Below are 27,805 nucleotides of genomic sequence, written 5' to 3'. Positions count from 1 at the left end.
TTATATTTCTCCCTTCCGTGCTGTATGTGTCCCATGTTCATGTTTTCCTGAAAACTATCCATGGCAGCTTTATCGCACTGAGAACAGATTCAGCGGATGTCATGTCCAAAAGCAGCGTACAGCAGCGTCGCCTTTTCCCTAAAGTCCCCTCCTTTTCGAGGGGCGGCAGTGGGCTCGGGCCGTGACGATTATTTGTGACGCAGGTTTGTCCTCCATCACTAGCCGTGCCCACAGGCTGAAAACACCCAGAATCCGAGCGAGCCATCACGACCGATGGAAATATGTAGTTAACTCGCACGGTTTGCCACATTGCGATAACAGGAGGGTTTGGTGGAGTCGGTAAGTTGGCATTCTTAAAACCGGGTTTGATAAATGAGTTCAGCCGCAGCCATTTAATAGCGTATTTCTGCAAACGTTAGCCAGCTAGCTAAATGGGAAGCTAGCATTAGCCTAGCAAAGAAAACGGCGATGGTGGCGGATGATGCCCGTTACTTCCAGCTGAGTTGCTTGCATCGGAGTAGCATGAATATATTCTAAATATAGCATTCGGGACATAAAGATTGAATGTAAAATGATGTTCGTGGATTGTCACTGACCATTTCGGTCGTATTATCTTCCATAAGAGGTCGTGTTAGCAAATGGAAGGTGAGACTGCTGAAGTACGTTTGTGATTTGACTAGCTACGCCAGCAGTGAAAGTAAGCACAGTCAACGCCAACCCCTAATATATCAACAAGACACAGACTTCAAAGCAAAAATTGAGACGCTCCCAGTTTTACTATTCTAACAGAGTCTGTGACAGGGTTCGTACTTAATCACAACACGGTTATATAAAGGATAAAATATCCTTTATCAGGACTGATGAAGACCGTAAGGCCTGTTTTCCGAGTGCACTTTAATAAGTTGGGTGTTAGCAATGTTCAAATGAATTAGTTTATGTTTGTAAAGCTCTTGTCGTTTATTCAAAAGTTAATCAGGAGATTTTATAAATGTTAGAAGACCAAGTTTAAAAAAGACTATGGAATTTTTGGAGACATAAATTGAATATAACAAACTTCATATTTCTTAAAAGTGAACAAAAGTAAACAGTAATATTAACGACACCTCTTTCAATATTGACATTTGTGGCTTTCCAGGACACAAATATTAAGATTGTTCTGTACATGAAGTGAGAAGTGGGAGTTTTCTTCTATTTCTCAGAATTACATTCTAGGCATTAGATAAGCAATGAGAGAAAGTGGAGGTGGAGCAATAACAATGCAATATTTTAAGCATAGCATAAGAAATATTTTACACACCAATTATCCGTGAACCAGGTTCATCCTCCAGTTTAAATTAAAGGTATTCATAAATGGACAAGAACTAAACATATTGGTGGCGCAGGGGTTAAGCACAAGCCACATAATGAGGCCTTAGTCCTCTACTGCTACAGCAGGTTTGATTCCCGGCCTCTCTCTTATTACCTGGTTTCCTGTCTAGCACTTTGTAATAAAGGCCACTAGAGCTAAAACAAAAAACAAAACAAAAAAAACCCACATTAAATATATATATATAGTGTGTGTGTGTGTATATATATGTGTGTTTTAAATAAAGATGAACATTTGAAAGACAATAATACAGAATTACTTAGCTTTTTTAAAAAAAATACATCTAAAGACAGATCTGCATAAAATATTTTCAAAGACTAACTTTCTTATTGACAATTAATAGCACAGCTGTACTACATAAAGTGAAACAATGTGAAAAATATATTTGATAGATAACAGACCGTCCTTTTGTTTCTTAATGTTTGGCCCTCAGTTTACTTATTTTTCCATTGTGTGGTACCAGTCAGATGACCTAAACCAAATAGACTCTGCTTGTATCTGTTTTGTTTTTACTCTGATGTGGGGAGGATTAGCTGTGTGAGAAACTGTGATGGTACACAGATCATGGAGCACAAACCTCTGTGTGTCTGTAGTCGTCGTTGCATCTCTTACCAGCAGCTTTACAGCCTTAACGTTAATCTCTGAATAAGAAAACAGCTTCATAAACAAGCTCACTGTAGATTTGATATTAGATCTATTATATGTGTCACAGTCTATGCCCATAGATCTGTAAACTGTCTGCACACGTAAACAAATTCAGTGAATAAGAAAAATTGCTGTTCAGTGCAATGTTTAAGTACAACTGCAAAGATATTAATAATTTTTCATGTGCCAGAAATAAAATAATTCATTGTAGTTTTTACAGTCTTCAATAATAAGCTTAGCTAACATAGGGCTGGACAATAAATCAAGAATAATATATATGGTGATAGACACATGATCAATACCAATAGATAATGTCTGACAGTGTTAAATAATTTCACTGACCTCCAATCCAGAACCACACAGCATTCTGGGGGATGTAGGCAAAGGAAAGGCTTTAGCTCCTCAGTCTTTCATGGCTAGGAAAGGTGGGTGGCATCAACAAACCAACTCATTCTTTAGTCACCTATTGAGCAACTTGTAAGGTTTCGCCACCGTGCCTCATAACAGCTTTAAAATAAAAAACCAGCAGCGTGGAGGGAAAACTGTAGCTAAAACATTTTCTTAATCCAAGAGATTCTCATGATCTAGTTATGGTTAGTATAAGTGTGCAAATATAGGCTGTATACGGCTCTGGAAAAAATTAAGAGACCACCACAAAATGATCAGTTTCTCTGATTTTTCTTTTTATTGATCTGTGTTAAGAGTAAAATGAACATTGTTCTTTTATTCTATGAGCTACTGACACCATGTCTCCAAAATTTCAAGCAAAAATGTAGCATTTATTTGCCAAAACTGAGAAAAGGTCAAAATCATGAAAAAGACATAGTGCTTTCAGACCTCAAATATTGCAAAGAAAACAAGTTCATATTCATTTAGAAACAACAAAACTAATGATTAAACTCAGGAAGAGTTCAAAAGTCAATATTTGGTGGAATAACAAGGAGGTTTCATTGGAGTTCAGTACAGTGGGCTCTTCGTTTTCTCCAGAGCTGTATATACATCTCATATGGTTTACATTGTTTTAGCATGTACGAAAAAAAAAAAAAAAAACTTAATTCTGAAGGAGTGGCTGCTTTTATTTTGCCGTTGTGGCGCGCCACCATCAATTCGCTGCAGAGCAAACCCTGATGTCTGTCAGTAAATGAAATCTCTGCGTCGTTTCCTCACAGACCATTTGGGAGGGAAGCCACCATGGGCGGTCACGACGACGACGGCTCGTACGTCGTAAACAAACAAAAGCAGGACGAAGAGCTGAAGAACAAGCTGAACGAAGGCAGCCACTGCAATAACGCCAAGCGGGTCAAAGAGGGTCAGAACCAGCTGCGCAAAGTTACAGAGAACCAGCAGGACCAGGACCACAACTGCAACATCAACCAGAATGGCAACAAGGACGACTTCCCTCTGCAGAACACCACTCAGGAAGAGCAGCAGGGAAACGAGGAGCAGACCAAGTCCCCCAAAGCGGCCATGACGCCTGGCCTCAGCCAGGAGGAGTCCAAGAACATCCTCAACGAGCCGCTGCTCATCCACGCGCTGGGGTCCGAAGAGGAGAAGGAGAAGGAGCGGGAGGAGGATGACAAGGAGAAAGACAACAACTGCGAGGGGCAGGAGGAGGCTTCGGACGGCGGCGGAGGAGAGAAACCCGCAGAGCGGAGTAACGTTGAGTCTCACAGGGAAGGCAGTGTGGGGAGAAACGCCTGCCTCCTCTTCTCCAACATGAACGGCACCCCGAGTGACGAAGACCCCAGCTGGCCTTCGCTGTCTCAGGACAACTCTGACAATTCTCCAAATGGGAACAGAGGTAATCTGAAGCATTGCTGAGTCGTGTATTTTACTCTCTGCTAATATTTATATTACTAAGTGTTTGCCTCACTCTGTAGCTTTTCTTCTCCCCTTAAAGAGTGTAAAACACAGATAAATCCAAACAGAAGCATCTGAAAACATCTATATGTGTTGGTGTCACAAAGCATTTCTGCAAGGAACACCAAGGCTATGTTCACACAGCAGGTCTTTCTTTTTTTTTTTTTTGCTTTTGCTGAAATGTGATTTTTTTTTTCTCTTATGCTACTAACTGAACCAAACTGCAATCAGACTTGCCTATGAATGGTTTTTCCAAAGTGAGCCACATGCACAGAAGCAGAACATAACCATCCCACATCAGCGCACCGTTCACAGACGCAATAGTGGATCGATTTCAAACAAGAGCATACAGTATCGTCACAAAATCACAAGACAGCTGATAGCAGCTGCTTTTGTGGTGCATTTACTGCAACTTCTGGAGAGAAGATGGATGTGTAGTTGGTGCTATGCTGAGTGGTGGGACTGTGAAGTGGTTCACTGACACTGGCTCCTTTAAGAAGTTCAGAATAATTATTTACAGGCAGATTTCCTGCGTCTGGATTTTCCCGATAAAGAATTCCAACACGTCACATTAATGAGATGAAAGACTGATAAAACACAGAAAACCATTGGATTTGTTTGCGATTTAGTACCACATATGAAATATATGGAAGAGGCTCAATTCAGATTTTTATTTTATTTTTTTCTTGGGGTGAAAAGATCAGAACTGAGCCATTCAGACTGCAGTGAATAACAAAAGAAAAAAACCCTTCAGATTTGGTTGCGTTGTCCTGCTTTGTGAACGTAGCTCGAATCTGTTGAACACACAGCAGTGACAGAAGACGGGCTTTCTTCCTGCATGACGTTATTCTGAGTGAACGCCACCCAAAGGGAACATGGCTCAGTACTGACCAGAAAATGATGTCATCACCCCACAGTTTAATTGGTGTAAAAAATATTTGCATGTTGCACTTAATGTGAAGAAATCTTTATAAACGTAGATCTACATCATAAACGGCTCATTGGACTCTTCTTCCTTACTGGTACATCCAAAAGTTTTTTGTTATTTTTCTTGTCACATTTATTCAAAAATTTGTTGAAAGATTTTAGTATTTTCCTGTTGATTCTGAGCCTTCTTCACTCCCTCTTTTTTTGTATACATATTTATATTTGTATTTTTTTAACCGTAGAATCTTTCTGGGACTCCAGCGCGTTTGAGACGGACACAGACCTGCCTTCTGGGTGGATGAGAGTGCGCGACACCTCAGGCACGTATTACTGGCATATTCCCACAGGCACCACCCAGTGGGAGCCTCCGTCACCTCTGGGGAAGGTCGGCGACTCCATGATGTCCTCCACCATGTCTCTGGAGACCACGCCCTGCGAGGAGCCGGAGGTGAGGGCAGCTGAACACCTGGCTTAGCGACAGGTGGCTCAGAAACGGAATCAGACATTTCATAGAAAAAACTCTGTTCTCTAGGAAACCTGGGCTCAGCTTTCCAGCACAGATGATGGTGGTGATGAAGGGGAACTGTGGAAGGTTAGATAATGTCATTCTCACTACTCTGAACTGCTTTATTTCCTAGAGAAACAGCATCTTATGTGTTTTCACTTTTTCATTGCTGTGGGAGCAGATGTGGAGTTCAGTCCCTCCAGGATGTTGCAATATTTTTTGGGATTGCTGATGACTAAAATGACTCATTTTGTGGCACCTTTTTTTCCAAGAGTTGCAATCAAAGTTGCAATTTTTTATTTTTATTTTTTTACTTTATTTCTGTCAAAACCTGGTTTCCTCCCTGATTCTTTGCTCGTTGCATTGCAAGAATAAAGATTCCTTTTAAATATGTGAAAAGTAAAAATTTCTGTCCAGAGTTAAAGAGGACTGAGCTCATTCCTGGCATAGTAAGGGATGTACAGTATGTAACAACAACATTAGTATTTTTGTCAACAAGCTTAACATGATAAATTGGCATAGATTCACTATTTAGCTAACATTATCTGAATGCAGCAGCTTTAGCTTTACCACTCACACGGTTTGCTTGCCTTTTGGCTAAAGCTAGCTGGTTTTCAGGAGACATCATGAAACAGGAACTTAAACTCAAAGGAGGCTCAGGATTGGTCAAAATTCGGTCGAATTGCAGCAATTGGTCGGAAAAGAAGCAAATATGGAAAACGTTCATGCGAATGGTCAGATTTGGGGAAACAGTTGTGATGGTGTTTGAAAGTTAGAAGTTTGCACAAAATTTGCAAATGATGAGTGAATTAATGGTTGTGATTTGAACTTCCTGGAGGGATTGATAGATACTTGATGTTATTTCATGTTCCACCTCACTGCCTGTAAATGGCATTTAATTCAACAGTGATCTGGCATTGTCCATGCAGATACTGGAGCTAGTGAAAGGCTATTAGTTGGAAACGATGCCATTTAACTGGTTCACTATCTGCCTCTTATGGTCTATAGGAAGAGGATAAGGCTCACTGAAAAAAAAAAGAATTCTGGCTTTAACACATTGTTAAAAAAAAAGTAAATTTCCACCAAAATAGCTTAGAAATTTTTTAGAAAAAATTAGGAAATTTCTCACTTTGAAAAGTTCAAAATTTCCTAGATAATTAAAATTTTGAGATTGATCTCAGATTCAAACGTTGAAAATGTTTAGTTTTTTTCCCCCAAAAAAACATTCAGGTCTTTCTAGCTTAAATGTGACGGTTGAAGCTGAGAAATTTTCACATTTTTCTTTCTAGAACATTTTGGAGAGTTCTAGCAAAATTTCTGAGTTTTTGTCAGAAATACACTCCTCCTTTTCTTTTCTTCTATCTGTAGTGTGTGCTGTCGCAGAATGCTGACTTGATCTCAGAAAATTAAAATCAGAATTCTGAGAAAAAGTCATTCTTCTCTATTTTTCCGTGGTCCTAATCCTCTTCTGTGAGCTGTAGTGTTGTGTCGAGTTCTCATCGTCATTTACGCTCTTTGGCAAAACTTGCTAACATAAACTGCCATGTTTGTCTTCAGGAGGAGGGAGAAGCTGCATCTGACCAGAGTCTGAAAGAGTTTGAAGGAGCAACTCTACGCTATGCATCTATCAACTTAAAGTAAGCAGCAAGATTTTATATTTACTGTCTAAATGCTGCCATTCTTAACCTTCTTTTAAATTTATTCTTGATTCTTTTGTTTTTGCAGCTACAACTGCTCCCTGTCAGAGGAGGAGGAAAAGATCGCTCCACAGTGCACAGATCTAGAGACCAAGGTGAATAAGCAATCAGATTGATGGAAAAACTCTTAGGACAAATGTGGCAGATGCTTTGCTTCTTTGTAGATGCATAAAAAAGGAACAGAAGTTATTCTGGCCTGAAAGGGATTATTTTTATTTCTTTACTTTTCCTGCCAGCTAGAACTCTTTATTCTGGGGCCTAAAAAAATCAAAACAGTGATTATGAGCAAGAGAAAAAAATGTCCATATCAGGTTTTTGGGGGTTTTTATGGCACATTTTAAAACATCAGTTGAGCCATTGTTAAAATACATAATCATGAAATGGTTAAAAAAAAAAAAAAAGTAGAACATTAACAAAAGTAAATAAAATACAGTTAGGATTTCAAAAGACAAATCAATCATAGACTGGAGTAAAGAGACTAGTTCTTGGCTGACATTTAAAGCCGCATAAACATGTAGAGGTGAGCTGTTCCACAGTCTTTAATCAGAAACTGAATTTAAGAATCCCCAGGTATCAGAGCGTATGAGCTCATCATGTTGTCTCTGTCGCTGTCAGTGTTTCGCCGTGCGCTCTCTGGGCTGGGTGGAGATGTCTGAGGAGGACCTGGCGCCCGGAAAGAGCAGCGTGGCCGTCAACAACTGCATCCGGCAGCTCTCCTATCACAAACACAACCTCCACGACACCGCCGGGATCTGGGGGGAGGTGAGAGTCGTCACCTGACTCTTCTGTCGCCACAGCAACACACACACCGCACGAGAACTTACAATCCTTGAAAATGCTGAAGATCCATGTGCTGAGTCCAGCCTCTTCCTGTGAAGCTCCCACAAATTCTTGAATTGACTTTGCTTAACAATCCTATTAAGTCTGAAGTTATCCTTATTGCTTCCGCACTTTTTCCTTCCACTCAACTTTCTGAGTATTTTTTTTAAAAGATATACAAGTTGCTGATTTTCTAGGACATAATTTGTGGTTTTCATTATCTGTAGACCATAATCATCAGCATTCCAAGTTGAATTACTTTACATTATGTAATGAAAAAAGTTCAAACGTTGCGTGTTGTTCCTCATGCTGAGCGTGTGCGCCCCCTGCAGGGTAAGGACATGCTGATGGTCCTAGAGAACGACACCATGAACCTGATCGACCCTCTGGGCCAGACTCTGCTTCACTCTCAGCCAATCGGAAGCATCCGTGTGTGGGGCGTTGGCAGAGACAACGGAAGGTTAGACCTGGCAATACGATGGCGTGTAGTTACCACTCTGACATGTCATATTTTAGTTTCCGATGTCGTATTTAATGGACTAAGGTTTCCCCGTAGAAAACCTGCTGGGTGGCAAGGCCAGTCGGCCCGACGTGATTTTGAGTTAAAAAAAAAGTTCAAAGTTGATGGAAAATTTGAAAATGTCTCCTTTGTGCTCAAAGGTTAAAATTATGTGGTGTTGGAAGAAATTATTAACACCAGCTATAAAGTCTTAAAATAAATAAATGAATGAATAATTCTTAGCCTGGTCGGGGTGCAATTAAAGCCTGGTAGCCCTCCAGGCTGATAATCCACCGGGGGAAACTCTGTGGATTTTTGTACTTTGAAAATATTAACATTTTTAAATTTAAATATTTAAATTTTTACATGTACAGACTATATAACTAAACCTATATTTAATAGTTATCTTATCAATATAGTATGTATTTCATTTTAGCTAAAATAAATAGTGGAAATGTATTTATAAACTATATAATATTAAAATATGCAGTACAATTATGAACAATTATTTTAAAAAAATTTCATCAAAAAAACTAAGCTAAAAAAACCCCATCAACAACTGGCTAATATTAAATATTAATATTGGATATTTCTATTAAGTAATATAGAATTAAAGTACTCAGTTGAAGTGCAGGTGATCTTTCTGATTGGTGGATTCTGTTATGTTGGTTTGTCTGCTATTCATTAAAACCAAGGAACTCTGTCTATGTGGCTTCTGCTGCCCTCTGCTGGATATTTCCTACAACTGCAGCTGAAATATTCCACTAATCCTTTCTGCCATCTGGATTCTAACAGCTGTGTTGTTGTTGTTTTTTTCTTTCATGCTGCTCTATCCATCATTAACAGGGAAAGGTATATTTTAACAGTTACTCTTTGGAAAATGTATTATATGTAATTCTGGATGTTTTACGTTAATAAAAGTAAAGATAAAAACGGGAGAAAAAAATTAGCTTTTGGTTTTCCCCTGCAGGGATTTTGCTTATGTTGCTCGGGACAACCTTACCCAGGTGCTGAAGTGTCACGTTTTCCGCTGCGACTCACCCGCCAAGAACATCGCCACCAGCCTGCACGAGATGTGCTCAAAGGTCGGCTTTTACTCCAATTTCATTCTAATGTATTCAGGCTTTTTTTTCTTCCTGAAAGTAATATGCAGTGCTACTATTTCTCTTTAGATCATGATGGAGAGAAAAGCAAACAAGCCAGGCGTGAGCAGACTCAACTCTGACCCAAGTAAACCGTTTGGCATCCCTGTTGAAGGTAAAATGGAAATATTTCAACATTTTTTGTTTTATTAAAGCCGACAGTCGAGTAATAAAAATATTTTCTGCTTCAACAGAGTTTCCTGCTCCAAAAAACGAGCTCTTCCAGCGCTTCCATGTTTATTACCTTGGTTGTATACCAGTGGCTAGACCAGTCGGTGAGCAAAGTCAGAGATTTCATCCGCATTATTAATACAATTTTTATTGAATTTGACTTAATATTTCTTTGTGTGTTTCTGACAGGAATGGAGATACTGAATGAAGCGTTGGAGTTTGCAATGGCTGGCAGGGATAAAAATGACTGGACTCCTGTTTCTGTCAACGTGGCTCCAGCCACCCTCACTATACTTTCAAAACAGGTACAAACTTCACCATGGCAACCAGGCCTGTCACGGTAACACGTTTTACTGGATGATAAATTGTCCCAGTAATTGCTGAGATAAATAACGTTATTGTCTTGAAATCATTTTCAAGTAATATATCAATATTGACATAATACTGCAAGTTAAATTAATTTAGTAAGAAATGCTCTTAATGCTGGAACTGGAAGTTACTTTAAAAATCCAGAAGAAAAACAATAAATAACAGAAACAAATTCTGTATTAGAGCTCATTTTAATTTATCATCTGATTAATTGCTTAATACCATGGCAGATTTTATTTATTTATTGTTATATTTGTCTGCTGTATGTTTCAAAATTAACTTCTTTTTTTTTTTTAACCTGGCTGTGAAATTTAAAAGTGTAGAGTTTAATATTAAGCTCACATTTCATTGCTTTCCCAATGAAAACATGAATTTGTATTTAAGCCTGTCACAATAAATCAATGAATCGCATGATAAATTAAAATGAGCTCCACAACTTCCTGTCTGCTGATTAATATGTTCTGAATGACAGTTTTGTTTACAGAAGTATAATAATCCATTTATTTATGGTTTTTGTTATAAATTGTTTTTATTTCAGTTTTGTTTATTGTTTTTGGCTGTCATATTTTATTTTGGATATTTAAAATATCTTCCATTGTAAAGTCTTTGTTCATTAGTCTTGAGAGGACAAATTTGCATTATTATCCCATCATCAAAAACTTGAAAACAATATTATTTATCTCAATAAAAACTGGAACGACTTATCATCCAGCAGAATATCTCATCTCGACTGGCCTAATTGTGGTCAGTGGACATCTTGTATTAACGACCATTTAATTTGTGGTGATATGATTGTAAATGATTTCATTCTGCTGACGCCTTTCCCCTCCAGGATGACGAGGTCCTGTCGGAGTGCAGGGTGCGCTTCCTGTCGTTCATGGGCGTGGGGAAGGACGTCCACACCTTTGCTTTCATCATGGCCGAAGGCCCGCAGGAGTTCACCTGCCACATGTTCTGGTGTGAGCCCAACGCTGCCAGTCTGAGCGAGGCTGTTCAGGCTGCTTGCATGGTGAGGCTCAGAAGAAGGAATGCCATGACAAACGTCTTACAGATGGAACGGTTCATAAAAATCAGATCGGATTGAATTGCACATGCAGAGTTTAGTTCTAGTTTTAGTCAATAAACTGGTCACGCAAGAAAGAGAGTCTGTAGGAAAGGACAAGTTCTACTTCCTGTGGCTTTTTGGGCCTTGAAAGAATAAAACAATAGCTAGAACTCACTATTTAAGTTTTGAGAAGAGTGCACACCTCCATGTTGCAGCAAGGCTGATACATTGAATGTTCGTTGCTAAAATTAGTTTTATAGCCCTCTTTAGTCGAGCTCTAGTTGTGGTCTGGTTCGCTTGGGGAGGGGTGAATGCGTAATCGAACTCTTATGCACCTAAAAATCTAATAGATTATTTTTCATAGCGTTTGGTTTGTTTGACACGTTGCAGTTTGAAAGCAAACTGCACCAGCTGAAATGTTGCAACTTTGCTCCCCAATCGAACTGAGTCTACCGTACTATTAGGTAAGAAAACACCCCTGTTTAACACCACTAACCCTCTGGAATATTTTTTTTTGTTTGCTTTTCAGCTTCGCTACCAGAAGTGTTTGGATGCCCGCCCCCCCAGCCTGGCCTCCTGCCTGCCCACCCCTCCCGCTGACTCCGTGGCCCGCCGGGTTAAGAAAGGTGTTCAGAGTCTGCTGGGCACCTTTAAGAGCTACAGGTCAGGTTCTCAGTCCCCATAAGCCGGCGAGAGGACCTTCTACTGTCCACCAAACGCCAACGTCCAATCATAGCAGCGCCCCTCCTCACCCCCCTGCTGTCCCCTTTACTTACCGCCGTCTCTCGTGTGCAGTCCGTAGAGTGTGAGGTAGATCTTCACGCAAACCCCTCACATCAAACATCTTTGTGTTTTTTTTAACTGAATCGTTGAATGTTTGACACGGATGTAATATTTTTACCCGCCGACACAAGAATTCCCAGCGAAACGCTTCGCCAGTCGTCAACCGCAGAACTTTCCATACCATCTTAGGGTGTCATAACCCCCCCGTAGTCGTACGTCTCTCAGACGATGTAATTTAGTCTTCCAGTGACCTCCTCCACTGACTGGATCGTAGTGCGTTCTCTTGTCATTCTGCATGAACATTCGCAATTTCAGCGCTAGCGTGCAATAACCAGAGGTTTCCGTATGACGTGATGATTTTTTTTTTTTTTTAGTAACGAGTGGGTCTACATCGATCAAGCGTGAGAGGCTTAAATGGAACAAACAGAGCCATGATGAAAATCATTCTCTCCTGACGATAATAGTAATAAAGATACAAACTCTGGGTTTTCTTCACAACTGTTTACCACCAACAAAAAGCGACTGAATCGTACTGTATACTCTCACCACGAGCTGCATGTTTTGATAGCGTAGATGACTGCTGTCTGCAGCAGGGTAGTGCTCAAGAGCCATCAGTGTAACCTATAAATATATATATATATATATATATTTTTTTTTTTTGTGTGTGCGTTTCTGTATTGGGGGAAATGAGGAAGTTAGAGCTGATGTGATTTTTGTGTTCCTTAGGCATGTCACTCTAGTTAGTGTCGGTGTTTATCTTTAAGCTAGCTTAGGGAGTTAAACCTCTTGTGTAAATGAGAATTTTTGTTTTATTTTCTGTTTGTGTGTGTGTGTGTGTGTGTGGCCCCCGGTCTTTCTGGTTATTGTTTTATTATTATTCTTTATTTTCCACACACACTAAAGTGTAAACACCAAACACGATTTCTACATTAACTCGTTAGATTTAGTTTTTATAAAGACTCGCACTACTAGCCGAGTTGTATTTTACCTTCGTGTCCGTCGTAAGTGGTCAGTACTGTATGTAGCACAATAGTAAAGCTCATCTCTAATGTCGAAGATGCTGTGTGTAAGGCGTTTCAGAGAGTTACATGAATCAGCTTTAAGGCCGATTCACCCAGATAAGAAAGAACAAACGGCATTTTGGTGTTTTGGTGTTAAAACCACAGATTTTGACAGTTAAAAAAATACCCTCCTAATTAAGGGCCAAAAATGCCACAGTTTCTATAAATGTCAAATAAGTAAAATTACTCTTAATATTGTAATTGTTTTAGTACTTTATAGGACATAACAGTGGGGTATTTAAAAGGATTTAAATCTTTATTTTTTATAATCCCAGAGCGTCATAAATTTATCTCATCTGTCAGCCAAAATTAGTTAATGAAGCAAAATAATTGATCTGCATGTCATCTGCTATGCAGGATAGTATGTGCTTTCTATCCAATGAGCCTTAATGACAGTTTAAGGGCATATATCTTCATTTTTACAACATTTTGGGCTATTTTTAGCTTTAACTTTTTATTATTTCTGAGATTGACAAAATCTAAATTGTGAAAACAAATTGTGAAAAATACAAGCAAGCTCTAGGACACTGGGAACAAATCTGAAGAGTGTTTGGAAGACCAAACGTGGGCATCAATGCAGGACACAATGGTCACCCCAGATGAGAGCAGGGATGACAGAGAGTCTTCAGAACCTCCCAGAATGTGAGGTCATGAAGAATAAGAATGCCTTTATTCTTATTCTTCATTATAATTTTCCCTCAAGGGGAAAATTAACATTTCTGTACAACCTGTCCAAAACAACAAAAACAAACCTAAGACATGGGAAGAGGCTGCAGCCTCCCCTAAAGTGAGGAGATATGCAGTAACTGTAATCCGGCACTTACAGTTATTACTAAACTGTCCTTCACGCCTTTCTTACATGTTTGGCTCTCAGAAGTCACGTCAGGCGCCTACTGGAAGTGAAAATACGTAGACAGGTGCTACCAGCTGCGCCCTTTCATTTGGCTCAGACACCGAAGAAGAGTAACTACTGTACTGACCTTACTGGTAGCAAAAACTTTTGGTCTGGTTTGGCTGTTGACTTTCTGAAAAACATTTTTCTGATAGCTTAAGGATTTTTCTTTTTTTGTTGTTTTTTTTGTGTAAATTAGTGCTAATATGAATATGTATGCTTTTTAAACTTTCATAACAGGCTGAAGCACAGGAAATATTAAACAAGTACTGAAATGTTCCATTTTTTAAATAAATGTAATTATTAATAATTTAACATATTTAGTTGTGTTTTTAGTAGTAAACTGACATATTTCTATACATACTGAGATATTTGTTAGATTGTGGCACTTTAGGCCCTTGGTGCTCATCAGCTGTAAGCACTGAAATTCCTCTAACTGAACAAAGTTTTGTCAGGTAAATCAGAAAACACGGTGCCAAAAGGAATTGTCATTCCATTAAACATACAAACACTAAACATTTAAGCATATCTAACAGATAAAAATACATTCATGTTCAGAGAGATTTGCCACAGCGATTCCTGTGACTGATCTTTTCATAATACCTGGTTGTGAAAGCAACGCTGTGTCTGTCATGGCTCCCAAAACTCTTTCCAACTTCATTATGACGTGAGATAAAACACTACAGAAGTCGACTCTGCGTTCACTCGTGTAACTGCCTTGTCACTCACGTGTCACATGGAGTTATTGTGGTTTTCTCCTCTGAAGATTGCTGTGTCCAGTCTGATGATTAAAAGAAAATAGATTAATTTATTACTGGTCATGTAAATTAGGTGTAAAAAAAATGGATGTATATAAAAGTCACTGCACAATAAATGTGGACATATCAATGTTTTCCCTTGTGTTTTTTTTTTTCATGTTGATGTACACCATGTATTTTAAAGGGGCAGTACTCTATATTCTCCAGTCACATTGTGTCATTTTATAGTAGAGTCAGGTAATTGGTACCTTCAGTTATAAAAATGCTATTTATCAAATAAGATTTCACTTGGCAATTTAATGCCTTGAAATTGGGCCTCCGTCTCTTTAAGAAGCTCCAGCTCTTTCTGTTCAGGAAGTCATTGTTGACTTGACAGCTTGTGTGAACAAGCTAATTCACGTATGATTTTAATTGCATTTTTTATTTAATAGAAACACAATTGCAAAAAAAAAAAAAAAAAAAAAATTCAACATTATCAGAATATTGACAAAGTTTTGTGCACATTTGTAATGGAAATGCAGCTACTGTGACCCAAACCTGGATAAGCAGAAGACGGGTTCATTCCAAAGTAGCAGGTGTTGACCTGTCAACATAATTACTTTTTTCCATTTTTTTTTTTTTTTTGGAGGATTCATGTCCATTTCCTTTTTTCTTCTTCTTCTTCATAAAACTGCCTGGCCCTCTATTATCTATAATAGAGCCATAAATGTGTGGGTGGAGCAGCTACAGCCTTAACCCAGCATGCACTGCTCCCGCCTCTTCATCTCCGGGTCATCTGCTCAGTTTGTGTTAGCAGTGCTGCCCCCACCTGGTGAGTTCAAAAGCATGGAGGGAGGGAGCTGCTCATTGTCTCCCAGAGCGATGGACTTGGAGATGAAAGGTTCACATCAAGCGGCAGCGGCCACAGCAGAGGCAGACCGGTGAGAACCGCCAATAGCCCCAATACAGCAGCCACACAGATCAAGGCTGCTATTGCTTTTTTTGTTTATTTCTTTATTATTAATTTGAAGGGCCAGACTGGGGCCCCTGGTGATCGGTGACACGCCTTCACTCCGGGTTGGACAGATTAAACAGATCAAAGTCTGAAATGATTTCAGATGCAGCCTAAAACAGAATGCTGTGAGTTGTCAGAAAGAGTCCAAACATCGCTTGGATCACTTCACAGGACTGTCAGGTCGGGGCAGTCAGACATGGATTAAATGTCTTATTCACTGAAAATCTTTATTGCCAGGTGACAAACTGAGACGACTCCTTCAAACTGGCTTCTTATTGTATTTGTGATTAGTTTGAGACCAGACTAATTTACACATTCTCAGCTTTTTTTTTTTGGAAGGTCACATTGTATTTTTTTCTTCAAAGAATACATTTCTGTTTTTGTGTTACTTGGCATTCTTGTGCTTCTCAATCAGCGCAAACATCAAGTGCAATGATTTTTGCTCAGTTTTGATGTTTTTAATCAGACGCTACAATCAGCTCCTTAATGGCTCAGTAAAATGTCTCCACATACGTGATCCTCATTTAAAGAGCTGCTCACATCTGGAGCGCCACCGTGTGGCTGACATTTGCATTTCAACAGCTTTTGGTTGAACTGGCCTGACATTTAACCATCAGCGTCCCTCTGGAGGGAAGTTATAATCAGCTGATGTTCTGCTACAGTTAAGAAATGTGCATGTTGCATAAAACAGATTCAGTTAAAAATGGTAAAAAAAAAAAATAAATAAAAAAGAAGCAATTTGATTATTACATTGTTTATGTCAGAGGGTGTCGACTTATTTGGAGTAAACAAAACCAGCTGATTATACTTATTTATCTCATCTTGTGATGAGATTTATTGGCATTTCTTTTATAGATGATTTTTTTTAAGTCTAAAATATGTTTTATTGCAGTAACACAATCTGCCTTTCTTTAATAGTGTTTTTTTCCCCCCTTAAAGATCATTCCTGGGTCTTAATTTTTTCCTCTCTTTAGATTAGTGGCCCCCAAACTACGGCCCGCGGGCCGAATCCGGCCCGCCTCCGCATTTGGTCCGGACCCCTGAACAATACCATAGAGCATTTTGATTTTTTGTCATATACCGTATTTTCCGGACTATCAGTTGCTACATTTTTCCTAAACTTTGAGCCATGTGGCTTATAGCCTGGTGCAGCTTATATGTGGATTTTTCTTCAACCACCAGGGGGCTCTTTAGCAGGAAGTGAATCATTGGAAGTCAAAAATGGAAATAAAAGAAGAAAGCGCCCATTAAAACGGAATTACGTTTTAATAGGGATTTGAAATTTGAGAATGTCGTTGATCAGTTAAATAGCATTGAGGGGAAAAAGAAGATTTTTCGTTTTCATTATGAGAATTTGAGGTATAGATATTAGGATCCAATAGATGGCAGTAGTGCAACAAAAATGGATGCAAGCTGCCGTTGAAATCTAAAGAAGAAAAAGAAGAAGAAAGCGTCCATTTTCATTTAGCACATGCTAGTAGCAACACAAAGTATCAGCACTTTTACTGTCACAGTTACCGTTCGGAAATTACCGTAATCAGTTCAGTTAAATCTAAACTTGGCAACTTTTTCTTTTTCAACCCTAATAAATGTGATATTCAATTGACCTGTTATAACTCAAATGTTGGGTGTCCGCCCCCCTCTGCTGCGTGCTGCTGCATCTTTGTGGAAAACCTAGAGCGGCAGAGATATCTGCGGCTTATAGTCCGGTCTGGCTTATAGTCTGGAAAATACGGTATTTATTTCATAAATAGTGTTATTTCCTGGATTTTTTCTGTGAAGAACCCAGAAAGGGTTATTTTATTGTGCTTTATGGAAAACAAGAAATTTTTACATTTACTCCTGCAATCATCACACTTTTTCTGTTACAAACTGACTCCGGCCCCCCCACCAGAGAAGGGAAAAGTTATGTGGCCCTCACAGGAAAAAGTTTGGGGACCCCTGCTTTAGATCATCCCACTTGTCGTGTACTTTTTTATTTTTTAGCCAGATGATTTGGATTATTATTTGGTTGAAAAGACCCAGTAATGACCCAGTTAAGGTCTGCTGTGGTTGCCCCTGATTTTTACCTATAATCTACCACTACTTCAAAGAGTTTGGAATACCAAAGCCCCCAGACCCTCAGCATCACAGATCCTCCACCATACTTACTATTTGCATCTGTTAAGTAATCTGGAGTTTTCCCTGCTGAAAAGTTCAATCGGGATTTTATTTCAAGACCAAGCCTGACCAAGCCTGGCCATGGCCTTCCAACTCAGCATCAGTGGATTCTCATCTCCCATCAGTGCTCCATCTGAGCTTTCTCCCATTGAGCTGGATTTCTCCAGTAGAATTTCAAATGGGCCAATCAGAGAGAAGTTGTGAAAGATTGGCATCAATTTTCTGCTCTATTTTAGAATTGTATTCTACCTATGTGGGGTTGTAGCTTGGCAATGGCAGCAGTGGAAGTGAACATGTTGGCCTCTCTTCCAAATATTGAATTAACATTAACAGCCATCTTGTTTGGCTCGGCAGTTCTCTATTCTCAGTAAAAGATGGCTGTTTATGGTGCAGGCAACTTCCGATAAGCTACATAGTGTCAAACTGTCGCTTTACAAACTTCACGGCCAAACGTTTTAGTAACACAGTCGTAAATTAAAAGGAATATATTTGTAAAACATCCAGAAGAAATCTTTCAGAGACGGTGGGGACTACGTCCAACTTATACTGTCACTCTAAAGGAAGCAGAAAGAAAGGTTAACTTTTGCACTTCATTGTTTGACATAATTTCAAATCTAAAATAAGCATTTTGTTTCAATCGAAACGATTTGAATCTAAATTTGCGAGAAGGTATAAATATTTTTCGGCCTAACTGTAGGACTTAGTAGACCTATAAAGCTCCTAAAATTTTTAAAAGCAACCCAGTGAACCCCAAAATGCTACTCTCCAGTGAGATGTGGATATTTTTATTTTCCTCTAAAACTTTCTTACCGCTAGCGTGTGTGTGTGTGTGTGTGTGTGTGTGTGTGTGTGTTTGTAATACCTTGTGGGGACGATTTTCCTGACATATACTACGTTGTGGGGACCAATTGCTCCTTGTGGGGACCAGAGCCTGGTCCCCATGAGGGGAAACCCTGTTTTTGGGTCAGGGGTCAGAGTTAGGGCTAAGGTATGAATTGAGTTTTGTATAGGGTTAGGGTTAGGTATGTGATGGTTAGGGTTAGGAAAAGGGTAAAGGTAAGGTTTAGGCTGTAGAAATGAATGGAAGTCAATGGAAAGTCCCCACAAAGATAGCAACACAAACATGTGTGTGTGTGTGTGTGCGTGCGTGTATGTGTTTGTAAGATAAATAAGTTTCCTTCGGTTCCAGCCTGGTGGCCGGAGGCGACAAGGAAAAATGGACCTGTGTGACTTCCTATTGATATGCAGTTAAACATATGATCTACTTTAAAAGAAATAATAATTAAATGTTTCAGATGTATTTATTTTGAATGGGCTTTTAACTTCAACCCTTAAAAGTAATCTATTATGCCTCCTTGAACAAGTTGGGCCTAAACAACCCATGTTCATTACAATGGGAAAAAAAAACTGCCTGAAAATACACAAACTCACTTCACTCAGTGCTGCCTATTTTGAATTAATTAATGAGCTGTATTAGGGCCTCTTTTCACTTTAAATCCAGATATGGTGTTACTGGCCAGCACTGTTTGTGCCTCAAAACGGCTGCTAGTACATATATGACCCAGAAGCAGAAGAGCCTCATACACAAGTCAACAACAAAATGCTCGCCAAAACGTGCTGAAGCTCTGCTTTGGTTGCTAGGTGAAGGACTGGGCTCGGCTGGGGTTGCTTGGTAGCGTTGCTGTGCCCACCAACTGTGAGTTAATAATGGGGAGGTTTTTGAAACGACTCGTTTTACAGACGGTAAAAAAAAAAAAAAAACTCAACTTATACCCATTTACAAATAAAGAACTACAAATTTGGCAGTAGATGTAAATGGAGACTTTTCGGTTTTTATAAGGAATTCTTTTTTTTTGCTGACAAATTAAAATCATCATATGATAGAAAATGTTAGACACAACAAAACTATTTGTCTTATAAATGTTTTAGCTTCCGTTTTAATGTAATTGGCCGGATTCTGATTTATTTAGCCGATTTTAGCTGTAGCCTACGTAGCTAAACCTGGCTAAACAGGAAGTGTTTTTATAAAATTGGACTTTTGCTGCTGATGTTTGACCAAAAAAAAGTTTCCAGATCAAGAAAATGGAAAGCATATTGTCCCCCTAAAAATATTTTAAATCTTATCCCTTTATTTAAATGAGACTGTCACTCTTCTATGTTCCATATCAATAATGATTTACAGTTCAATTTTTAACAAAAGTCCAACTACTTTGTTCTGGAAAACAATTTTTGCTTTTATTTTACTTTTTTTAATGTAGCCCTCACGTACGTTGAGTAAGCACATTTTGACCCACATACCAAAAAATGTGGAAATGTAGTGAAAGATGAGAATTTATTTAAAATTCTCATCTTTCACTCATCTCATCTTCCTCACCTCTCATGAGGAGGGTGCTCCGTTTGTATGTTGTTTAAATGTGAAGTGAATATTTAGCCATCCGTCTCCGTGTCACCTCTCTGTTTGGATGCTTGCTATTCTCCCATCGTCTGCCTCTGCGCGTTTCTGAGGGCAGATTCATGCACAGCCAACTTTGCTCTGTTGTCAATCACAATTTTCATAAGACTGCCCTTGGAGAAACTAATCAGGTTTATAATTATTCTTGCGGCCTAATTATGCATAAGGCATTTGTTTAATGGGGATTTATTTTTGAGTAATGAATGTGTAGTCTTGTGGAACATTGCTTTTGCTCGCGGTGTGGCTGAGAGGAGTTGCGCCTCGTCTGCCAGGCTCTTCAATCTAATCACCCAATCTGAGGCGAGATAAAGGGAGACGGCGCGGGCTTCCTCTTTGGCCTCGTATCGAGCTCTGAGAAAGATGATGGAAATCCCTGCAGGCCACAACTGATTCATATTGGTAGGGTGCACTTCTTTGTACAGAGATTCTTATATCTATGAAGAGTTTTGTTTAGTTTTTTTTTCCGGTTGTTTTTCTAATAACTTCACCTACTTTACTGCGATTTCCACACTTTCTCAATCCACTGCAAAATGCTAAAGTGGTCTGCTGCTTGATTTTGACAGTAACTGTGTTTCCGTTGACCATGTAATTCTGCAATTTGACAATTTGAAAATAAATTTGCCAATTCTGAAAAAAAAGAAAACTAATTTTTTGATTAAAAAAAGAAAGTTTTGGTGGTAGGATGAGATATTTTATTTTTTGACCATATCCAAATTGGTTTATTTCACAAAACTACAAGAGAAATCTTCTGCATTACACCAGTCACATGATCAACAACTGGCTGTTACCACTGATGCAAACCATGAAGAAGAACAGGACAGGAAGTAGTTGGAGGATCATGTCCTGGCATGTTTTATAAATTTGCTTAATAGAAACACGACAGTTTCGATGTGTCGCGTGAACAAACTTATTCACATAATTTTTTTCATTGTGTTTCTTATTTAATGGAAACAGCACAATTGCAAACTTTTAAAATGTTCTTTTAAATTAGGGGAATTCTGCAACATTTTGCGTACATTTGTAATGGAAACGCAACTACAGTAAAAAGGTAATCCCACACTAGCTAGGTTTCCATTGACCTTATAGTTGAGCAATTTAAAATTACAAAAATACATTTGCTTAATGGAATCAATCCCAATTTCAAACAAACCCACAATTTTGAGCTAGAATGAGGTAGTTTTTCAAAATTAGTGTATTTTGCAAAAATTTGTGTAATTTGCAAAACTATAATGGAAACACTTTTTTGTGGAAAAGACAAAGATGAGAGGAACTAGGTGGAGGATGATGCAGTGGTACATTTAATGACTTATAGAGTGACAAATGTATTCACATGTCACTTTAATTGCCTTTCTTAATTTATGGAAACACCACAATTGTAATTTTTTTGACACTAGCGGAATATTGACAAAGTTTTGCACACATTTGTGATGGAAACGCAGCTAACGATGAGTGTGAGGCTTGTGGCCGGGCCTTAGAAAATCCAATATGGCCAACACAGATGTGTCTGTGTTGGCCAGACACTGAAATGGATCAGATACAAAGGAACAAACAAAGCAGCTTTTATGCTGGGAGTCTTGGAACAAAACAATACTCCTGCCTGTGAAATACACAACATTACAATGAGAATTTACAATGTGTAGGAAGAGCCAATGAAGACAGACAATACAGGTTGGAGACAGACAGACGTACTGTGTTTTTTGTGGATGCTTTGAGCCACTTATTTTAGGATTAAGTAGTCAGATCTCAAAATATCTGGTGATATTTTTTCTTCTTCCAAGAGAAGAGAGAGAAAGAAAAAAAGGTGATTACTTTTCCAGTGGGAGCCGCCCGCTTCCTGCTGATGTCTGGATAATCGTTTCTCCAGTGGCGCTCCGGTGATTCCAATAGCTCAGCGGTCGCCATGTAACAGTTCAGTACACACCAATCTAACAGGAACCACAGCCTTTTAGTGGATCTGCCATACCATGGCGTACAGCATGTGAGGCATGACAAGCTAACAGCGTGACCCAAGCCAATATGTTGGCCTCAAAAACACAGCACACTTTAATGATTATAACTCACATTTCCTGAAGTCAGAATTTTACATGGGGGATAAACGTATTCATTCAGAATTTATTGAAACACAGTCTGAGTGATAGTTATGTATCAATGTATTTCAGACTTGTTGACTAAGACAAAAACTTCCCACGCACACAAAAAAATTTGTTGGTGTTTTTTTAAAAAGTTTATCAGAATTTCTAGGCATTTTTTGTTAGCAATCTATGACTTTCTGTTTCACTGAGGTTTCATGTGACAACACAGAGGCGAATTTATCGTAGTCACTCAGCACTAGACTGGAAAAAGGGTCTTATTTATGTTTCCACCATATATAGTGAAAAGGGTTATAATGTCAGAGCTTATAACTGACATTATAAGAGTTATAACCTCTTATAAGCTCAAAACACAAACCTTCACTACAGTGAACCTGCCGTTTGCTAACCTCTAATGGGACATTGACTGGAAATCTTGATCTGATGAGACTCATAAAGCCCTGCACACACGTGACCGAGTCTTTATTAAAATGAATATCTCCACCACATTGTTTAAAAAATTATTGTACTCTCAGAATTGGTTTTAGAAAAGTTTTCATCCACATGATCCCTCACAAATCCACCCCTGAGCGTTGTTTTACATATGTCAATTCCATAGGGGGCAGTGTAGCACAAAGATAAAACCTAGCAACCAATCAGATTGCTTCAAAAAACACCCATGACTTCCTGTTAGGAGTTAAACTTGGCGTAAGTAGGTTCATTTGTATGGGCCGATAAATAAATGCCATATTAGAATATAGACTTATTAAAACAGAAGTAGATTGGGGATTGTCTCAAAGCAAATATGTAGATATATTGGCGCATTATTTATCGCAATATGTGATGCGTGGGATCAATACAGCTCCGTTTTCCCACGTGCATACACAGAAACAAATATGGAGTTTTCTCAAATCTCCTCTCTTGAGTTTTTTTTTTTAATTAACAATAATTTTCAGTTATATTAAGAGGGATTCAGTGACTAAAACATTGGTAGTAGGTTTGGTATGACACAAAAGGTAAACATATAGGAACACAAAAACACAAAATTTACTTAGTGTAATGGCCAAATGAAAGCGTAGTGGGTGAGATGAAGAGAAGAGAGCAAAAACAGGGAATGTGAATGACCAAGAGAGACAGAGCCAAAGATCCGTATCTGTGTTTTTAATCCCAGCAGGAGTATCAATAACTAAAAACCATTATTTCCTAACATGGTAGATGTTTTTTTTTTCTTTCCCCCTGCTGAGTAAGGCCCTGCAGTAAAAGATGAACTTCCCTTAATGACTTTACACCTGAGGTGCCAGCACATTTCTCCACATTTGTATTTTAACCCAGTAGCAGTTAAAAGTTGAGCTCAGCACCCCACCGTTAGACATGAAACGCAAATTCAAGGACTGTGAAATGACATGTTTTAAAAATAACTCAAAACATTTTCTTGCTATAATTCTTCAAAAAAAAATTGAGAAAAGTTAACTTGGCTAATAAAAAAAACAATAGTGTTTTTTTCTAATGATATTACCTACAATACTATTATGTTTTATCAGGTTACATGTTGATGAAGTCGAAAATAATAGACAAAAGCAGGATAAAACAGAGAATTCAAAATGAAACTTGGCACAGCAAACAGAGATTAAACAACAGCTCTGAAGACTAATTCAAACTTGACCTCTGACCCTAGTTCACCAACATCTGTTGGTAGGAAAACTAAAACCTCCTAAGCGACTCATGCTGAGTTATGTAGAGAAATAATTGTTACTTCTGCTCCCTTGTTCTTCTGTTTGCAAAGAACTGTTCACTCGATGTCATTTAGTCACTAACAAGTCTTTGTTGAAAAGCTGACTTATGTGGCGGTCCACAGCCTTGTTCATTCATATTAAAGACGTCAGCTTTCCTGATGGAGTAATCACTGTAAGGAATTACAACTGTCACACTGAAAGTGAAGGGTCTTTATGCAACCTGGACTTCTGTGTTAGGGGAATCTTTAATCATGGGATGACAGATGATAACAAGAATTCATACAGTGGGATGACTGGGGTTTGTGATGTTCAGTGAATTTACTAGTACATCTAAAAAAACTACAATATTGTGTAAAAGTGCAATATTTTCTGCCAGTCATCTCAGAAAGTGAAACAGTTTATAGGGATTACATGTCGAGTAGGATATTGACAGCTTTTATTTTTTTTATTGATTATGACTTTCGGGTAAAAAAAAAGAAAAAAAAAAAGAGTAAAATTCAGTGTCTCCGAAATACCACATTAGACCACTTAAAAAGAGAAGTTTTAAAGGGGCAATACAACAAAGTAACTACGTTACCTTCAGTTGTTATAAAAATGCTACATATATATTAGAAAAAATTATCCTTCATAGTCAAACACCTTGAAATTGGGCCTCTGTCTCTTTAAAAACTCGAGCTCTTTCTGAAACCTTCAGGAAGTGATCACAACATGGCTCCTCTATTAACCCTTTAACAACGTTTATCCAGTGTTGTACTGAGAAGTAGCTCCTATAATGAGCTCAGCAGATGCACAGTTTCACCAGGTGTTTGCTAATTGCTGCTGGCTAGTCTGAAGGAGTAGACTAGAGGAGTCACAGTGGGAGGGTTACTCTGTGAGGTGGAAGCTCACAGAGAAGTAGTGGAACAATTTTTTTTTCACATAATACAAGTCATGTGATCAACTACCAGATGTTACTACTGGTGATAAAGACAAAGAGGATGATGAGATGGCACATTTTTTTTAATGATATTGTTTGAAAAAACTTATTCACATCTGATTTTAATTACATTTCTCACTTAATGGAAATACCTTAATTGCAAAACAGTTTTTTTTCTTACATTTTTCAAGTCAGTTCATGCATTTGAACAACACAGCATTTGAACATCACAGTTATCCTTTTAATTGCTTGATACTTTAAGAACGGTGAAATCCCAAATTGTGGCATGAAATTTTCAAAAGTTCTTCAGCTCACTTAGCTAGCTCCCAAAACACGTGTGACTGTTTACCGTTGTAGAAGCGTCGAGATTAACAGTGAGATTAATTAACCTGCGAACACGTCTCTCCGAGAAGACAACAAGCACTTCTCCGTCGCCATCCCTCCGGAGTCTCCACCAATCACAGGCCTAAATCCCCCCCAAAGGCACACTGACGCAAATTGCATTGTTACTTTGCAAATTTGTTCAAGCAATCAACTCAATCTCACTTGAGGTGCCGTTCTGACAACAGGAATGATTAGAATCCTGCCCGGCTCGCACGGCCGTCGCCGGGGACCAGGATGAGAGCGGAATTACAATGAAGTCTGAAATTGCGTGTTATTGTTCCCTCCTCCTGTGTTCCTGTTCCTGTCTCTTCATCCGGCCCCGTTTCTCTCCGTGCTCATGCCTGTCACTTCTATTCCGGCCGTCGCAGACACAGTAACAAGGTGTGACTGTTAGAAACGGAGCCGAAAGGCCAGTTGTCTTGGATGGGAGACCAGAATAGCTCTTGTCTCCGTTTTTTATTAAAGATAAGCCCTCCCATCATTCGAGCGTAAAAGTCTTGATTTAAGAGATGAAATATATTAAATAAGTTCAGGTGTAAAGCGTCATTGGATTAGAACCGAAGGCCTTTTTTTTGTAACAGACGTGAACACGCAACATGCGGTTTAAAGAGAACGTGTATTCGAGGAGTTTGGGCAAGAGGGGCGGATTTGTCGAGTTTTCTCCAGGTTTTGGGGCAAAATACATTAAAATGACCCCGGGAATTGTGGTGAAACATGGAGGGCAAAGGCAGGCGGCTTTCCACTTGCTTTATATTTATCAGCCTCTCCTTGCGCGCCCGCTTTCAGGAAGGAGGGCGGTGGGGGTGAAATGACCTGACGGGAGCAGAGGGGAGGAGAAGCCGGCTGTTGATTTTCATTTCAGCGCTCCCATCTCCCAGCAGGATTGTCTGAGACATAGATAAATACTGCCAGCTCTGCGATTTATAAGCTTTGCAGCAGACACAATTTCACCCATTACCTGACTGATTCAAAAGTCCAACACGCTTCAGTCGCCTGCATACAGAGTGCCACCATTTCAGCTGTGATTTTTTATTCTTTAATTCTGCCTCTGTCAACATCAACGGGGGGCAAAATTGCTCTGAATAATCTTTTGAGACAATGAGGATTTGTATGTTTTTTAAAAAAAAAGAGATAAGAAAAACAATTATTAAAATACAAATACAAAACTGTTCTCACCAGAGCCCTTATGGGAAAATTTGCAAGTGCAAGATTGTTATTGAAATTTGCAGTAAAAATATTGTTTGTAATTGATATCCACTTTCTTTAGTCTATTTATTTCCACAATCACAATTACTCACTGTGAACTTTAAGATTTGAGGACTAAATTCTATAAAACTTGATGTCAATATGTGTTCAACCAATCAGGCTTTTAGAAATATATCAGTTCCATCATTTGCACTTGAAATTTTACATTTATCTATCAACCAATCCGCCCACAAACCTAGGTGTGTTTGGATGAAGTGAACTCAACTGCATATGTGAACGCCAAGCGGACCACGAGACCGCTCCAAAAGCAGGAAGTGGACTACAGGACAGAGCATTCTGGGTAAATACAAAGCAAACAAACATGCAAGTCTGGCGCTAGTGAGAGAAACGGCTCGTTGTTGTTTTACCAAAAACAAAAGCAATCCTACAACTGCTAAAAACTGACACTACTCCATTTTTCTTTACATTTTGTGAAGAAGGAAGTTGCACTTAAGGTTTTCTCAGGGGTTTTTATGTTATTTCCTTCAGGGGTTCTTGGTGTAGTCCCACCGCAGGTGAGGAGGATAACGAGTATATTTCTAAGGGTTTGGTTTGTTTGACTCAGTGCTGAGTGAAAGTGAACCACATCAGCTAAAAATGTAGCAAATGTTGACATTATTTGGGACCCAGGTTTTTGTTAATGTGGTGACTGCGTTCATCAACGACAACAATGTATCTCATATTCAAAGGGTGGCGCCAATGCACAGCACATAAGAGAAATGTTTAGCTGGACCACGACCAGAAGAAGAAGAACAACAGTAGTTTGTGTACAATCCTAGGTATTGCTGGGTTTCAGGCCCATTATCCGGATGACGAGCAAAATTCAGATGGAGGGCCAGAAAGGCATTTCTCTGGTTCAAAACAAAGCAAAATTGATCACAACGAGTAGCTAATGCCCTAAATGGGCTGGAACAGCTGAGGGATCTCGAGAAAATATGGGTATATTTAGGATATGATCCGTATTATCTCGGTAAAAAAAGACTTCTCTTATAATCTTGAGGATTTACCCGCATCTAGGCGATCCACATAACTAATTATCTGGAGCAGCAGACCTCATATTATACAATGAACCAGAAGAAAGTTTTTAAAAGCCTGGAGAATACAATCATTTAGTTTCAAGTTGGGTCAAGCATGTAGGATCAAAAGAAGCATTAAATGGCTGCCGACTTGTTTCTGCTGGGTGTCTAGTGAGTTGTGCTATTTTAAGTAATTAGTCTATGATAAGGATGCTAACGCTAACGCCGAACTAACCCATGTTATTTTATGAGCTTGAATCTCCCGGTAAATAATTTATTTAGCTTTTGTAAACCCAA

The 27,805-nt window shown here is 38.9% G+C and overlaps 1 protein-coding gene across 2 annotated transcripts; it reads left to right on the top strand.

Moving 5' to 3' along the window:
- The first annotated feature begins 142 nt into the window (after nt 1-142).
- Nucleotides 143-14,669, top strand: apbb1 (amyloid beta (A4) precursor protein-binding, family B, member 1 (Fe65)). Of its 2 annotated transcripts, XM_007567315.2 has the most exons (15): nt 143-339; nt 3,181-3,812; nt 5,041-5,246; nt 5,331-5,390; nt 6,861-6,940; nt 7,029-7,095; nt 7,616-7,762; nt 8,152-8,279; nt 9,165-9,170; nt 9,289-9,403; nt 9,491-9,575; nt 9,655-9,735; nt 9,821-9,936; nt 10,833-11,009; nt 11,575-14,669. In XM_007567315.2, the coding sequence occupies exons 2-15, from the start codon at nt 3,203-3,205 to the stop codon at nt 11,728-11,730; spliced, it is 2,034 nt and encodes a 677-aa protein (XP_007567377.1). In that variant the 5' UTR covers nt 143-339; nt 3,181-3,202; the 3' UTR covers nt 11,731-14,669. The 2 variants fall into 2 exon arrangements, with proteins under 2 accessions (XP_007567377.1, XP_007567378.1); XM_007567316.2 differs by lacking the exon at nt 9,165-9,170 and having other exon boundaries at nt 202-339.
- Nucleotides 14,670-27,805: the final 13,136 nt, after the last annotated feature.

The sequence above is a fragment of the Poecilia formosa genome, unplaced genomic scaffold, assembly GCF_000485575.1.
Source record: "Poecilia formosa unplaced genomic scaffold, Poecilia_formosa-5.1.2 Scaffold207, whole genome shotgun sequence".
In the NCBI taxonomy this organism is placed as follows: Eukaryota; Metazoa; Chordata; class Actinopteri; order Cyprinodontiformes; family Poeciliidae; genus Poecilia; species Poecilia formosa.
Note: the sequence above shows the minus strand (reverse complement) of the source record. Positions and strands in the feature narration are given on the sequence as shown.

Bases quoted from the DNA above. Each gene is read 5' to 3' on its own strand.
- apbb1 (XM_007567315.2), top strand. From the start codon at position 3,203: ATGGGCGGTCACGACGACGACGGCTCGTACGTCGTAAACAAACAAAAG. The intron at 9,736-9,820 runs GTGAGCAAAGTC...TGTTTCTGACAG, and splicing joins ACCAGTGGCTAGACCAGTCG to GAATGGAGATACTGAATGAA. The intron at 9,937-10,832 runs GTACAAACTTCA...TTTCCCCTCCAG, and splicing joins TCACTATACTTTCAAAACAG to GATGACGAGGTCCTGTCGGA.